Genomic DNA, 13,518 nt, shown 5'->3' with positions numbered 1-13,518 from the left:
GGGGGGGGGAGAAAAATCATAAAACAGAGCTGGAAGGGACCTCCAGAGGTCATCTAGTCCAACCCCCTGCCTGAGGCAGGATCAACCCTTGCCAAACCAACCTATATAAACCATAATACAAACTCTACATAAGACTATCAACCCGGACACAATACAGACCTAACACCCTAACCTGCCACAGGTAAAGCAGGGGAACTACAGCAGCCAACATCCTACTTCTGTCAGATGTTGTCAATATATTGTCAACGGATCCCAGGTAGAGGGGCCATACCACACACTACAGTAGAAGGCAACCCCCCCTCCTAAGTTTGTACAAATCTGACTACAGAGTAAAATTTCTTTTTGACCCTACATATGGCATTTGGTCTGACCCTGAGCAGACAGGCAAGACCCTCTAGCCAGGAACTTCTCGCTTTGGTCCCAGCAGGAGCACTGGCACACCCCAGTCAAAGTCCTCAGCCTTGGCTGTAGCCAATACCCAATGCCTCTGAGGAAGGCTTAAAAACACCCTGACATGTAGCAGAAAGACGGGGTAAAGGGTGAGGAAGAGCAGGGGGAACTAGCAACGCACAGAAGCATGGGAAATACCCACAGTAGAACATAGGCGTAGCTATACCAAGATCATCCCTGGCCAGTGGCTGTCCAATTTCTTTCTGAACACCCACAATTTCCCTAAGTAGTCTATTCCACTGCCTTACTGTTCTAACAGTGAAGGTGGTTTTCTCGATATCCCATCTAAATTTATTTTGCTGCAAATTCATGCCATTGGTCTGTGTCCCCCTCTGCAGAAAAGAAAAAATGTTTTCTACTTTATGGCAGCCCTTCAAGTAATTGAAGGCTACCATCATGTCCCCTCTTAGGAGGATGGAGCCATGCAGAATTCCATAACTGATCGCTCCTGGATGCAGAGGAACAACCGCTCATCACCACAGTAGTGCCAGTTGAATGTTATACAGTGCTGTACACAGGTCCAGTGGGAAAGAATGGATGTCCTGCTCTCATCTATGTGCAACGGGAGGTTGTCTATCAGTGCTACCAGCACTGCTCTCTACTCTATAACTTGGTCTGAATACCCAGGGAAAAGTGCTCTGGGTAGTACAAATAGACAGATGTATTTGGAGGTGGGTCTCTGCTAGTTTCTCAATTATCTTTACCAAAAAGGTGATTCTTGGCACTATCTGGTATTTTCCAGAGTCCATTGTGCCCAGACCTGACTTTGAAAATCAGTATGTAGCATGCTTTAGGCTGGAAAGTTTGTACGGTGCTAGTTGGAGGGACGAACCCATGGCAGCACATGCAGATCCTACCAAGCAGGCACAAAAACAGGAGCCAAGCTGCATCCTTGCAACTCTCCATAAAAAAAACAAAACAGGAAACCAACCCATACATCTTAACCTGTCCTAAAAAATCACTATTACCAGAAGTAAGAACTTGGGAGCTCTCCTTACTGCCTCTTTTGTATTTTGGAGAGAGGCGAGTTTGAATGTTAATGAATGAAGAAAACCACAGTGGCTACAGAGTTTGGTAAAGATATTCAAAGAAAAAAAAACCGTATAGTGAAGAAAAGCAGGGATATATAAAATACAGAGGAAGTACGAAAAAGGAGCTATATCATGGTTATTCTGTGACCCGTACAAGACTGCAAAGCAGCAAACAAAGTAGCCAGTGCCAACCACTACAATTTCTATTATGTAGATACCTGCCTGGTAGTCATTGGTATGATAATCACCAAATTCATTTTCAAAAGGGAGCACTGATTACTTTACAGAAACTAGTACTTTGGTTACCTCAATGCTGTACAAGTTGCCAAAACAGAGAGAGATTTTGCCATTCGTAGGAAAAGGGGAACAGCAAACAGATGAAGCAGAAAAGAGTTTTACAGTTCAGGGTTGTAAGCAAGCTTGAGAATGCCCTCTTACTTACCGGAGATCAAGACCCTGATTTTGCCAGATGTTTTCCATAATTCGAATAATCTGAAGCGTCAGCATATCCTGACGTAAATCTGAAACATTCAAATAATACAGAAGTTGCAGATTTTAAAAGATCAGATTGAAAGCTTTTGGTAATGTGACACTGTTCAAATTTCTCACAAGGACAGTAGCCCGTGTAATATAATAAAGTTTCTAGAAAAAAAATTCATCTCCTCATTATTTTGCCTCACAAGAGTTAAATAACAAATGTTGGTGTTTGAGAGATAATAAAAAGTTGTAGCATTAGTTTCAATGCTACCAAGGTGCAATTTAAAACCCTTTAAGAGCCAAGAGACTGAAGTCGACAATTATTATAAAATTAAAACATCTTTTAAATGTTCTGTATTTTAATATCTGAAAGAGAGGTATTGTGCTTAAAATAATATTATGTTGCTAGTGAAACCCTATTAAAAAAAAGTCAGGCAAATCAGTGTTACTACTACTGAAAGGACTGTTTATGAGTCATATTCTAAAGTCACCTGTTGTATTTGTTGCAAAAACAACACTTTTTATAAAGCTTGTTCTAAAAGCTGTGGGGCCAGCCTTTTTGGCAAGCATTCCATAAGTTATTCCCATGCCCTTCCCGGGTGCCACTCTGACCCTTTCCCTTACCTGATCTGCTACTCCCTGCCTTATGGTCCCTGACCAAGCTGCTGCTCTACTTTTTTCCTCCCTGTCTGATCAGACACTGTGCTTTCTGCTCCCTGCTTTTATCTGTCACTGTACTGCCTGTCTCCTGCACAATCAACTGTATGTCACGAGGAGTCTGCCCGTGCCACTTTTGCCACCCATGCCTCAGGCTGGCCACCCATGGCTTAAAAGCACAACTACATTTATAAATGCCTGCATATGGAACAACTACTTTTAAAAACACATCTACTTCTTTAGAAGAATAAGTATGTTCATCACACATGTTTCTGAACTTCTCTAACAGATGTATCCTATATATAGGGCCCTACTGAATTCATGGTGGAAGTGGGCTGCGCTACAGCTCCTTTAATTGTTTTTCCTCCCCACCACTAATTGGCCAAGAGGCCCCAGCAGCCCTGTTGCTGACCAAAGGGGAGATAAAACTAGCGCCATGTTTAAAACTGTGGTTTTTGCTTCCCTGCTGATCAGGAGTGAGCCGCAAGCAGGGACCCTCCAATCAGCAGCAGAGGGATGTGCAGGCAAACCTGCAAGATTAAAGGAGCCACAACACAGCCCACTTCCACTATGAATTCGGTAGGGCCCTACCTATATATTAGGAAAAGCGTCAATTCAATAGGCAGTGAATAAAAAAAAACCATACACCTCATTCAATTACAATACATTAAAACAAGACCAGCGTGTGTTTTCCTTACCATCCCCATTTTTAAAGATGATCTCGTTGTTCTGAAACAAGAGTTCAGACATAATATCTGGGTTTTCCCAGTTCAGCCATAGAGGCCTTTTTGCAGAGGACATAATCCTGCACTCGTCAAGCCTACAAAAAGATAGAAAGAAACATACCACCAGACTGTTACAAATGAATGGTGTTTCTGCATTCTTCTTCTCTCCCAGTTTCCTCCCCTCAGCACTTTTTGTTGATGTGAAAACAGAGTGGACAGAAAAGGACAGTTAACTAGCCACCGTTGCCATTCTAGGAGTGCTAAACGTAATGCAATAAAGGGTACTAGCCACTATGGGAGCATCCTATATACCATATTTCTGAAGCTCTACCCACACAGAAATTGCAAATGCATGGAGTTATATACTACTCTGTGGTGATTTTAAATCGTTTTATTGATGGCATTGGCTTAATGTTCTTTAGGAATCCACTACAAATTTGCTTAGTAAAATCTGCAATTTAAACTTTACCAAGAAAATGCATGTCACAAACATGGTTTATTTAAACGTCAGTTCCAAAAGGGAAGAACATACCTGAGGTTTCCTAGCTGATGGGCGGGGTTAAGAGGAGAGATAAAACCTTGCAAAGCATCCATGAAATCTGGCCGTCTCATTTGTTCAACGAGAAATTTCATTTGCACCTGACAAGTAATAAGATTTAAGTTTTGGAATTTTTTTTTTTTTTTTTTTTAATTACATGTAGAATAGGGGTAGGCAACGTTTTTTGGCCAGAGTGCCGAATAAACCACAGTCTACCTTGGAAGGTGCCAGAGAGCTGGCATGCCAGAAAAACAAAATGAGGGCGGGGGGAAGGGGGTGTATATGGCAGGACGCACTGCATATTAGTATATTTAATAATTATAAATGTTGCTTTTGTTGTTGTATATTCCTTTTTGGTTGAGCATGTTGCAATGGGGGGGGGGAAGCAGAGCGTGAGCACCAGACAAACGCACACAGAGAACCAGAACGCACCCAGAATAGACACATGCACACACACGTCCAGAACCAGACATGTGTGCACACACAGACAGGATCAGACAGAACCAGATGTGTGGGCACATGGAGCAGGGCTCCTGGGCCACTGGACAAAGTCTGCTCCCAGACATGCGTGCACCCTGTGGTATGGAGCTAATGCCAGAGCCCGGAGATGTTTGCAGCTGCCCAGCTGCCTGCTGGAAGCAGCCCAGGCTTTGTGGCTGGTAGCAGCTGCAGACCAACCTCAGTTTAGCTATGTATATATAAAATGAATTATTAGTTTAAGGTATATCCTAAAAATGTATTTTGGTTAAGTACATTAATTAAAACCAAAAGCCATGTAACAATAGGTGGAGAAAAGATACCCCAACTTTTTGGTAAGGAATTCTGTTATCTAGCAAGTTATCGATACTAGCACCGCTTGTTTCTAATAAACAAGTGAAGATCTAACTCTTGAAACTATTAACAGGCCACATACTTAACCACAGTATTTATAGCTACAATACCTTTTGCGTTTCATCCTTCTTTTCCTGCTTGAGAATATCAGTAAGGTTAATTAGCTTCTCCATTGCTTCCACCTGCCTGCTCAGGTGTTTTAGGTACATCCCACATGCTCGACAGTAGGACTCCAAAAGCAAACCAAATCTTTGACTTACGGTTTTATTGTGCATTTCAGACCTATGAGAACAAAACATTTACAGGTAAAAGAAAAGACTGTTTACAGGTGTTAGAGTTTAGTGGTCTTTCTGGGAAGGGTTCAGCAACCTTTAATAAATTATGGGTTGGAACAACTCAGCTCGTGTCTGATGTGGTGCCACATCAGTAACAAGGGGTGGGGGGTTTTCTCCATCCACCTGTGCCAAGACAGACAGCCAGGAGCTGTGCCCATGCCACTGCCATTTCTTCGAGCCTGAGGGGCTGCGGGGAGGTGGGGGTGGTGAGAAGCAGAAGCAGCAACAAGGGGTGCTGGTAGATGTGCCAGGAGCCTGGTCTGATGAGCTGCAATTACCAATTAGTGCAAGTCAGCCAGCCTCTGCATCTCATGCATCAGCATCCCTATGCTTCATAATGGTGGTGAGGGGGCTTTAAATAAAGCTTATAGAATGAGCGTTAAAGCACCCCGGTGCCATTTTGAAGCATGGGGACACTGATATATGAGACGCTGTGGGCACTTTAATTAGAATGGTTCTAGGAGCCATTCTAATTAAAGCCCCACCCCCCATGTGTAAAAATTCCCACAGGCGCAGCTGGTAGCTACACAACCCTGACAGAGGTCTTTATTGCGTAGTCAGCATGGGTACAGGCAGAGGAACTGTGTAGGGGCTGTGCAGTTTCCAGGTGGGCCCAACCTGCAGCTGGGAGACAGGGATGGAGGGAAATAATGGCAGAATGGAAGCAGTCTGCAGTTCCCCATCCCTGACATAGCACATGTGGGCCCCCACACACCCAGGGAGTGGGATGGGGGCTAAGAGAAGAGGCAGTGGTGTAGGCTCCAGTTCTGTGGGCCAGATCCAGAGGGCTGGAACTGATCTGTGGCCCGTATATTGCTGATCCCTGCTGAATAACTGAATCAATGTTCGCTTTTTTCCATAAAGCCCTATTCTTTGTGCAAGTCTTGCAAAGAGATTAAAAGGAGACATATCATAGTCTTAGGAAAAACAGTGCCATAAATTTATACCTCAGCTAACAGTACATGATTACATTTGGAATTTACCTCCCTGAAAAGAGAGCAATATTCTTGTCACCGATACTGGCACCGTCCTGAACACAGTATTAGAAAAGCATTACAGTTGACTGCTTGTCTTTTCAAGGGTTCAAAAATGCTATTACTACAGCTTTCTGTTCAACTTTAATTCAGTTCCATAATGCTGGAGTCAAGGTCTTTAAATGAACAATCACATACTATACTCTTCCTCCATTCTAATCCAGAGATGAAGACAGTGGATTAAATTTATTGCAGGAGAGGGAAGTTGTAAATATTAGTGTTGCTGGTTAAAGGATAACTAAGAATTAAACCAGCCTTATCTACTTTGGTCCTTCAGGAAGCCAAAGCTAATGCTTAATTTAATAACTTTTCAATATTTAATATTCTCTTAATACTTTTCTGATTCTTTTTTATAGGTTTTTAAAACGTGCTAATTAAAACGCAGATGCCATCATGTGGCCTTATGTTACAGGTCACATGAAGTGGGTAAAAGCTGAAGGAAAAATGGAGTTTTAATTTACCATTCAAACTTTTACTGCTAGTGAGATGTTGTGTATAGGAACCTAGCCATCATCCAAACACCAGCACAAACTTACTTTAAATGCCAAAAGAAAAAGTGTCCTATTCTTTGATTGGTCAATGCCTTCTTGAGTAAAAACCTCACCAGCAGATTATCCAAGTATTGTTCGTATTTCAGCACCTAGTTACCGATAAGAAAACACAAAAGCATTAGGAAATGCTGTTATGCAAGTGAATAACACATACAGTGAAACATGCATTTACATAAAATACTACCCAGAACACATCTTATATTTTAGAATCCAGCAATGTTGGACTCGCATAGTTTAGTGTTTGTTAGTGCAAGACAACACTGGAATAATACTTGCTAGCACAGAACATATACTGGACGTGTCCTAAAAACACCTTGTTACCTCTCTGATATTTTCCTTGCAATTAACTTGAAATACTTGACATGTGCCAAAATTTTAGCCTCCAGGTTTCTAGTGTTTCCCCTGCAGGGCTCCCCTTTTGTTACAAAGAGACCTGGTGCAGCTGCCAAAATGAGTCAGGAGAATATCTCTGTGCTGGGCTATAGCATACAATCTCTCATTACAGTAAAACAGACCAAGTTGGATCTTTCAAGGCTGAAAAATCACAAAGGAATTGCTCTTGTCAAGACGCCTCTCCTTGTTACTTGAAGAGTAACATGGCAACAACAATACTCAACAACGCATAAGACAAGGAAATGGAGCAACTAATGAAACAAAACATGTTAAGAATACCTGTACTAGCTGGATTAAGTACTGAGACAGTTTGTCATCTGTCAAATACTTCTCCAAACACTGAACTGCAAATGATCGCACCATTGGATCAGGATAATTACAGTCCAAAAGTTCCATTGCTTGTTCTGGCTTGATTGGAGGCCAGTCTTTTATCAAACAATACATCTGTGTGCAAACATCCCCAACACACAGTTTAAATCAGTTACACAGGTAAGATAATCATTATGAAACAGACACTTATAAGTACTACTATACATTTGATTTCCCTGATTAAAAACTAGAGTGTACTCTTCAGACCGCAGAGGCAAATATGTTGGCATAAATTGTAACCTACTAAATAATTTATCCACTATTAAAAGAGCAAATACTAAGAATTACAACCTTGTGGGCTTATAGTCTATCCCATTAGCCAGCCACCAGGGATTCAACCATGAACTACGAAAAATGTGTTAAAGAACCAGGCTCTGGAACAGCAGCTGTAAGACACCTCTATGGATCAGGCAGATGGGCATGTATGATACACCCCACTGTCAATACAGATTTAACTTGAACCACCATTCACTTCCATGCAATTTACTGTGAAAATAACTGTTTAGAAAATCCAAGATATACTGTGCACTTAACATGATCGACTTTCTGCACATTACCTGGGTTACTTCATCTCTAGAATTCCATTTAACAGACAAAAGCAGTTTGGGGAGAATTTCTGGGGTATTTACACAATTATGTCTGTAAAAAGAAAAGGAAGAGAGAAAAAGTTACCTTGTACGTGCAAAAGAGAAACAGAAAATATAAAATACTCAAGCATAGCTGGACCTTATCTATCTTTAAGCCTGCAGCAGTGGGTCAACAGGGCTCTGCATGGGTTCAGGAATCTGTAAGTACAGATAAGACTGCAGGACTAGGGCACGTATCAATTGCTCCTATCACCTGCTTCTCTTCATAAGCTCCACAAAATGAAAATAAGTCACACTATAAAATATGCTTCTAAGTGTCTTTTCTAAAATACTAGCTGCAACAAGACCAAGATAAAAGGGAGGTAAATGCCAACCAATTATGGCACTTAATGAAATTGGAGGTGAGTTCCAGAATCTCATCATCTAGGTTCTTTATACCTGTGGCTCCAAAGAAAGTCCTTCTCTTGCTCAGTGATTTCAGATAGTGGATCTCTTGTACAAATTGCACGGAGTTGTTCTTTGTCACTTTCTCTTACTTCAATATCTCTAGCTAGCCTGTTACTCTGTAAAAAGAAAGTGGTACATTATCCCTCCATACACTTCCTTCTGCACTCAAAGCTACCTAATTTACATAACATGTTAATACAGCATGGCAGTATGTATAGTCTATTTTCTTCTATGACAGTGAGGATTTACGGTGTGTGTTTTTTTTTTTTTTTAAAAAAAAGGAAAGTGAGTGCCTGCTACACAGTGTTTTGATTTTTTTAACAGCTTTCATCACAACCACCACCACTACTACAAAGGGCATATTTCCAATTAGCTGGATGAAGAGACAACAGCAGTTGACGGAGTATAATCAAGTTTCATCAAGGCTGTCTAGCAACAGCCCCACAGAGCTCCAAGTTCAAGTGACTATCCCTAGTCTTAGTTCTCAGCTGTGGAGGAGACCGACTAGAAGTGGGCAAAAAAGACCCAAAGAGCAAAAGACTTAAAAAAAAAAAAATTGAGGTGAGAAGGGAAACACAGACAAAGTCCAGGAATCTTTATAACTGGGAGGGAGGGGAATGGATTTCACATTCTTTCTAGGCAATTGTAAAGCCGGTACTGGTTAATGTTGAAATGACTCCCCATATGAGCAGGGCCATTAGACCTGGGTATACATGAGATTGAGCTTACTTAGGTTGATTCTGTTGATTAGTATCACATATTGTTTTCATTTTTAAAACATGTATGCCCCCAAAACTTGTTACACAGGTGCATTTTAAAAGATACCAAAACCAAAGAAATGTACTTGATCACTCATGACTCATTTGCTTCTCTTTAATCTTTCTTCCCTAATTTGCATCTTTTATATATGATTCGTGTTACATTTCTCAGCTCTACAGAATGATAATAGGATAATGTAGCTTGATTTCATTTCCAGAATTGTGTTATGCCTTAGTATGTGCATAAAATATTTTATCTGTACACTCAGCCAAGAGATTCTAATATATAGTTATCTAGGGTCTGTTAACAAGATTGTAAGCATTTTGCTTTGCTTTCTGTTTATAGTATGTTGTTTTCTTTTACTATAACATTAGTCACTCACTGCGTTACACTGAGAACATTTTACATGTCTTAAATCAAGTAATTAACATTTCCAATTAGAAGGGGTGAAAAAGGCACCCTACCCTTGAATCCTGTCTACCATTATCCCTAGAAATGCCTTCATCATTCGTGCATTGCCCATCTCCCCCTGACTGATAACTCCACTCTGCTCACTTTTCTGGAGGCAGCTGCTGAAGTAACTGCCCAATAAAGGCAGAGACAAATACTTCTGACCTCCTACAAGTGAACTTGGTCGTAAGGGCTATATGCAGGAACAGATGCAGCAAAATAATGTTCTGCAGAGATCAAAAACCGGGATACAAATGTACATGTTATTGAAGAGCTGTACAGTGAAAAAATAAGCTAAGAGATAATTATGGGAAAGAAGTTAGTGGATAAATGATTCATGCCAGGAATGAAAGGATAAACAAATTTCAGTATATATTCCATTCTACAAAAATAAATATGAATTATAAAAATTAATAAAAGCAAACATTTATCTTTGTTCTGGAAAAGTCATCCTGAGCAGAACAAAGCCAAAAAGGGATCAGACTTGGCATCTGCTGCTGTCTACAGATAGCATCTTCAGCTACAAGGTTCCGACATTCATGCCTCCTACTTTTACACTGATTACTGTAAATGAGAGCGACTACAGCACAATACTATTTTTCAGTTTCTTTATGACTAATACCACTGCATGCAGTAATTTAAGTCTTTTTCTTAGATAACCTTTCAGATATCCTTCTCGTTTGTGTGGCTATTTTAAACAGCATCCAAAGACAGAAAAACCATTAAAAATAGGAAATTGTGTTTGTATAACTATAAAAAAATTGGCAATTGGATTTATGGGAAAAGAGGTAGTAGTAAACTACTCCTAGTTCATTTCTCAATTTGAAATCTAGTCTAGTTTTAAAAGTGCCAAAAATCAATATTAGCTTCTAGTTCAGCACAATTTTTTTGATCTTTACTCAAAACCAGCCTAAAAGAAGGTTATTTAACACTATTTGTACATGTTGGATCATAAGACAAAATGTACCTGTATAATGGGTCAGAAAGGTCATGGTTTAGGTCAAGCCCAGTGGGAATAGCATTTATCCTGTTGAGGTCAACATCAAAACCTTGAAATTCTATGAAGTGTGGGACAGTAAAGTAGATTATATATAATGTACGTATTCGAAAAAGCTTCTTCAATATTAGTGATAACAAGGGATCTATAAATGCTCCATTAAAACAGTATTTATGCCTAACTTTAATTTTTTTGTATTAAAGTACTGGTTAAAAAGCCAATGCTGTGCATTAAAAAACAAACAAACAAACAAACATGTATATCAGTTTGCATGTTAACAACAGAAAACGTGTTACAGAATTTCAGTGACAAGTCACATAACAATGGCTTGGTCTGATGTCTTGTATAGTTTCTGGGGCTAAATTGTTTAAAATCTGATAAAGAGATGGGTAATACTAGCCTAATGAAGTGCCAGATCTTGAAAACACAGCACACATTCCCTTGTATCTGCAAAAAATTTGTTTTCCATTTATCTAGCATTAAAGTTATTATTCAGCCATAAACATACGCAGTGCTTTACAAAATACAGAACATACAGCTTCTGCCTTAAAGATTACAAAATTAACTAGGTTAGACCAGTGGTGCTCAACCTCTGGTCCACAAAGCCTTATCATTGAGCCTGTGGAGCTTCACATGGCTCCAGAAATTTGCATAAATCGCTGCTCCCCTACAGTCAAATTTCCAATCCATGGAGAGCCCTGAAGGCCAGATAACATGGTCTTACATGTTAGATAGTGCCTGTGTGCAGCTGAGTTAGTGCAAGAGGTTGCTCCATGGCTGGATCTTGGTATGGAGGGTCGAGCTGGCAGACTGACCCCATGCCACTCATCTGGCCCATGGAACCAAAAGGATGGGCACCCCTGGGTTAGCCAATACAGGGATGACAAGGATGGTGTGGAGATACCACTGGTGATAAATTTAAGACAGACTTTACACAAGAAATATTTTAAAGATTAATTAGAGGAAGGAATAAAAAGACATTCCGCAGGCAACTATAAGGAAGCTATCAGAGCTATAGCAAGGAATAGTGTGAAAGAAAGCACAAAAGTAGAACAAAGGAAAGAAGGAGCAACACTATGCATGGCTGGACTGACAAGGAAATGGAAATAGATGTTAAGTGGTCTTCCTCATCTTTAACCCAAAAGACCTAACTTTAGGCTCCTGTAGGAAGGATCAGACAGGTTCAGGAGAAATAGGTGTAAGTTTGTAACATCACCCTAATTCTTAGAACGTTTAACATTTTTGAAAATTCAAAAAACACAGCAACTAGACACCATTAGGTTTTGAAGACAATTTGACTTTATGTGCTTTTGCACTTCTCATTTGCAGCTAATGACAGGAGAAATAGTATTAAGATGGCTATATTCGAGCCTTTATATTAAAAAGGTCTTTATTTAAAAGTATGTTTTTCCAGATTTTGCAGCTCTTGGAAGCATGTTGGCAGTTCTAAGCTTCAGGTATGTACCCATACTCTTAGAGGTTCACCTGATCATTTTGCATACCTGCTCCCTTTCTAATTTAAAAAGCAGATTTTAAATAGGAGATGGAGTTAACGTATTTTAGCAAGGCAGGAGGCTGGCATACATGATCTTTCATCTCAGTGCCACCAACTGGCCCATCTCCTTCTGTATCCACAAGTTGAAACTGTGAAACATGGGAGTTATCATGCAAATTCACCCTCTCGCTCTTCCTCCAGAAAGCAGCTCTGTTCTTTTGAGCACTCAAACTCACAAACCTGTATTATCAAGTTTACCCTTTCTTTCACCTGTAACACCCAGCCTTTCATCAAACCTTGTCATATGCCTTCCTGGAATACTTGCCAAGTCTGTCCGTTGTCCTTTGTCCTACTACTAAACCTCTAGTTCTATGAAAGCATGCGTCTGTCCCTTGCCCTTTCCCTCTTTCTGTTAATGTTTTGATAGAAGCTCTTCAAGACACAGTCTGTGCATCTATTTCTGTGTAAAATTAGTTCTTTCACATTTACACCAAACATAAAACAGCAATGATAAATAGAGGTGATAACTGACATTTTAGAGTTATGCCACTAAATCCACATTAAATGCTTAGTTTATGTTGCTTGCTTTTCAAAGAAGGCCGAGTACCCGCAGCTCCAATTAGCTTTAAGGTTCTAAGAACCTCTGGATAATAAAGCTGAATCCAAACAAAATGTGATGCACTGGTTGTCCAAAAAAAACCCTTTTAATTTGCAGTCACAATACAGATTCCTTTGTTTAAGGTACACACCCATTGTCAGTTCAGTCTGCAATGTAGAAATGCACCCAAATCCCTGTTTGATAAAGCTGTCAGCTTCTACAAATAATGCTTTCTACCATCTTCAGGTGTCCCTTCCTAATGGATGATGACCTGTCTTTGATTATTGACACTTTTGTCACCTCCTATCTGGGCTACAATAATACAACATACTTGGGCATGAAGCCATTGGCAGCTGAACACTAAAGAACATCTTCACAGTGACACAGGCTATTAAACCTATCCACACTAAGCTTGCTCTCTGCCCTCTACAGTGCATTTCCCAAAGAATTAAGTTGAATTCAATGCACAAGTCATTTTCCTTAAGGTGTCCAATGACAGTGCCAACATATTAAAAAGATCCCTTACAGATCTGGGTTGAGATCATGATTGATAACTTCATTCCTCAAGCTCAATGGAACTTTTAATCATGTAGCTCAAGTGTACAGGAGATGGGACATTCTTGAAGGATGGCTGAGACTGGAGAATCAGCCTCCACAAGAACTACAGAAAAGAGTTAGAACTGTAGAAAATTCAGGTTGGAAGGGACCTCAGGAAGTCATCTAGTCCAACCCTTTTCTCAAATCAGGACCATCTCCAACTAGATCATTCCAGCCAGGGTTTTGTTGAGCTGGGC

At 40.2% G+C, this 13,518-nt stretch overlaps 1 protein-coding gene across 1 annotated transcript in view; it reads right to left on the bottom strand.

Annotated features, from left to right (window-relative positions):
- Positions 1–13,518, bottom strand: part of PIK3CA (phosphatidylinositol-4,5-bisphosphate 3-kinase catalytic subunit alpha) — a 76,997-nt gene that overhangs the window by 10,243 nt on the left and 53,236 nt on the right. The window contains exons 10-17 of the mRNA XM_019503332.1: positions 8,417–8,541; positions 7,949–8,030; positions 7,302–7,466; positions 6,615–6,718; positions 4,820–4,991; positions 3,873–3,979; positions 3,314–3,435; positions 1,924–2,002 (exon numbers count right to left, since the gene is read on the bottom strand). Coding sequence (XP_019358877.1) covers positions 1,924–2,002; positions 3,314–3,435; positions 3,873–3,979; positions 4,820–4,991; positions 6,615–6,718; positions 7,302–7,466; positions 7,949–8,030; positions 8,417–8,541 — 956 coding nt within the window. The remainder of the gene's footprint in view (positions 1–1,923; positions 2,003–3,313; positions 3,436–3,872; positions 3,980–4,819; positions 4,992–6,614; positions 6,719–7,301; positions 7,467–7,948; positions 8,031–8,416; positions 8,542–13,518) is intronic.

Source organism: Gavialis gangeticus, unplaced genomic scaffold (genome assembly GCF_001723915.1).
Source record: "Gavialis gangeticus isolate Ggan-Ray unplaced genomic scaffold, GavGan_comp1, whole genome shotgun sequence".
Lineage (NCBI taxonomy): Eukaryota > Metazoa > Chordata > Crocodylia > Gavialidae > Gavialis > Gavialis gangeticus.
This window is presented reverse-complemented; position numbering and strand designations above follow the sequence as displayed.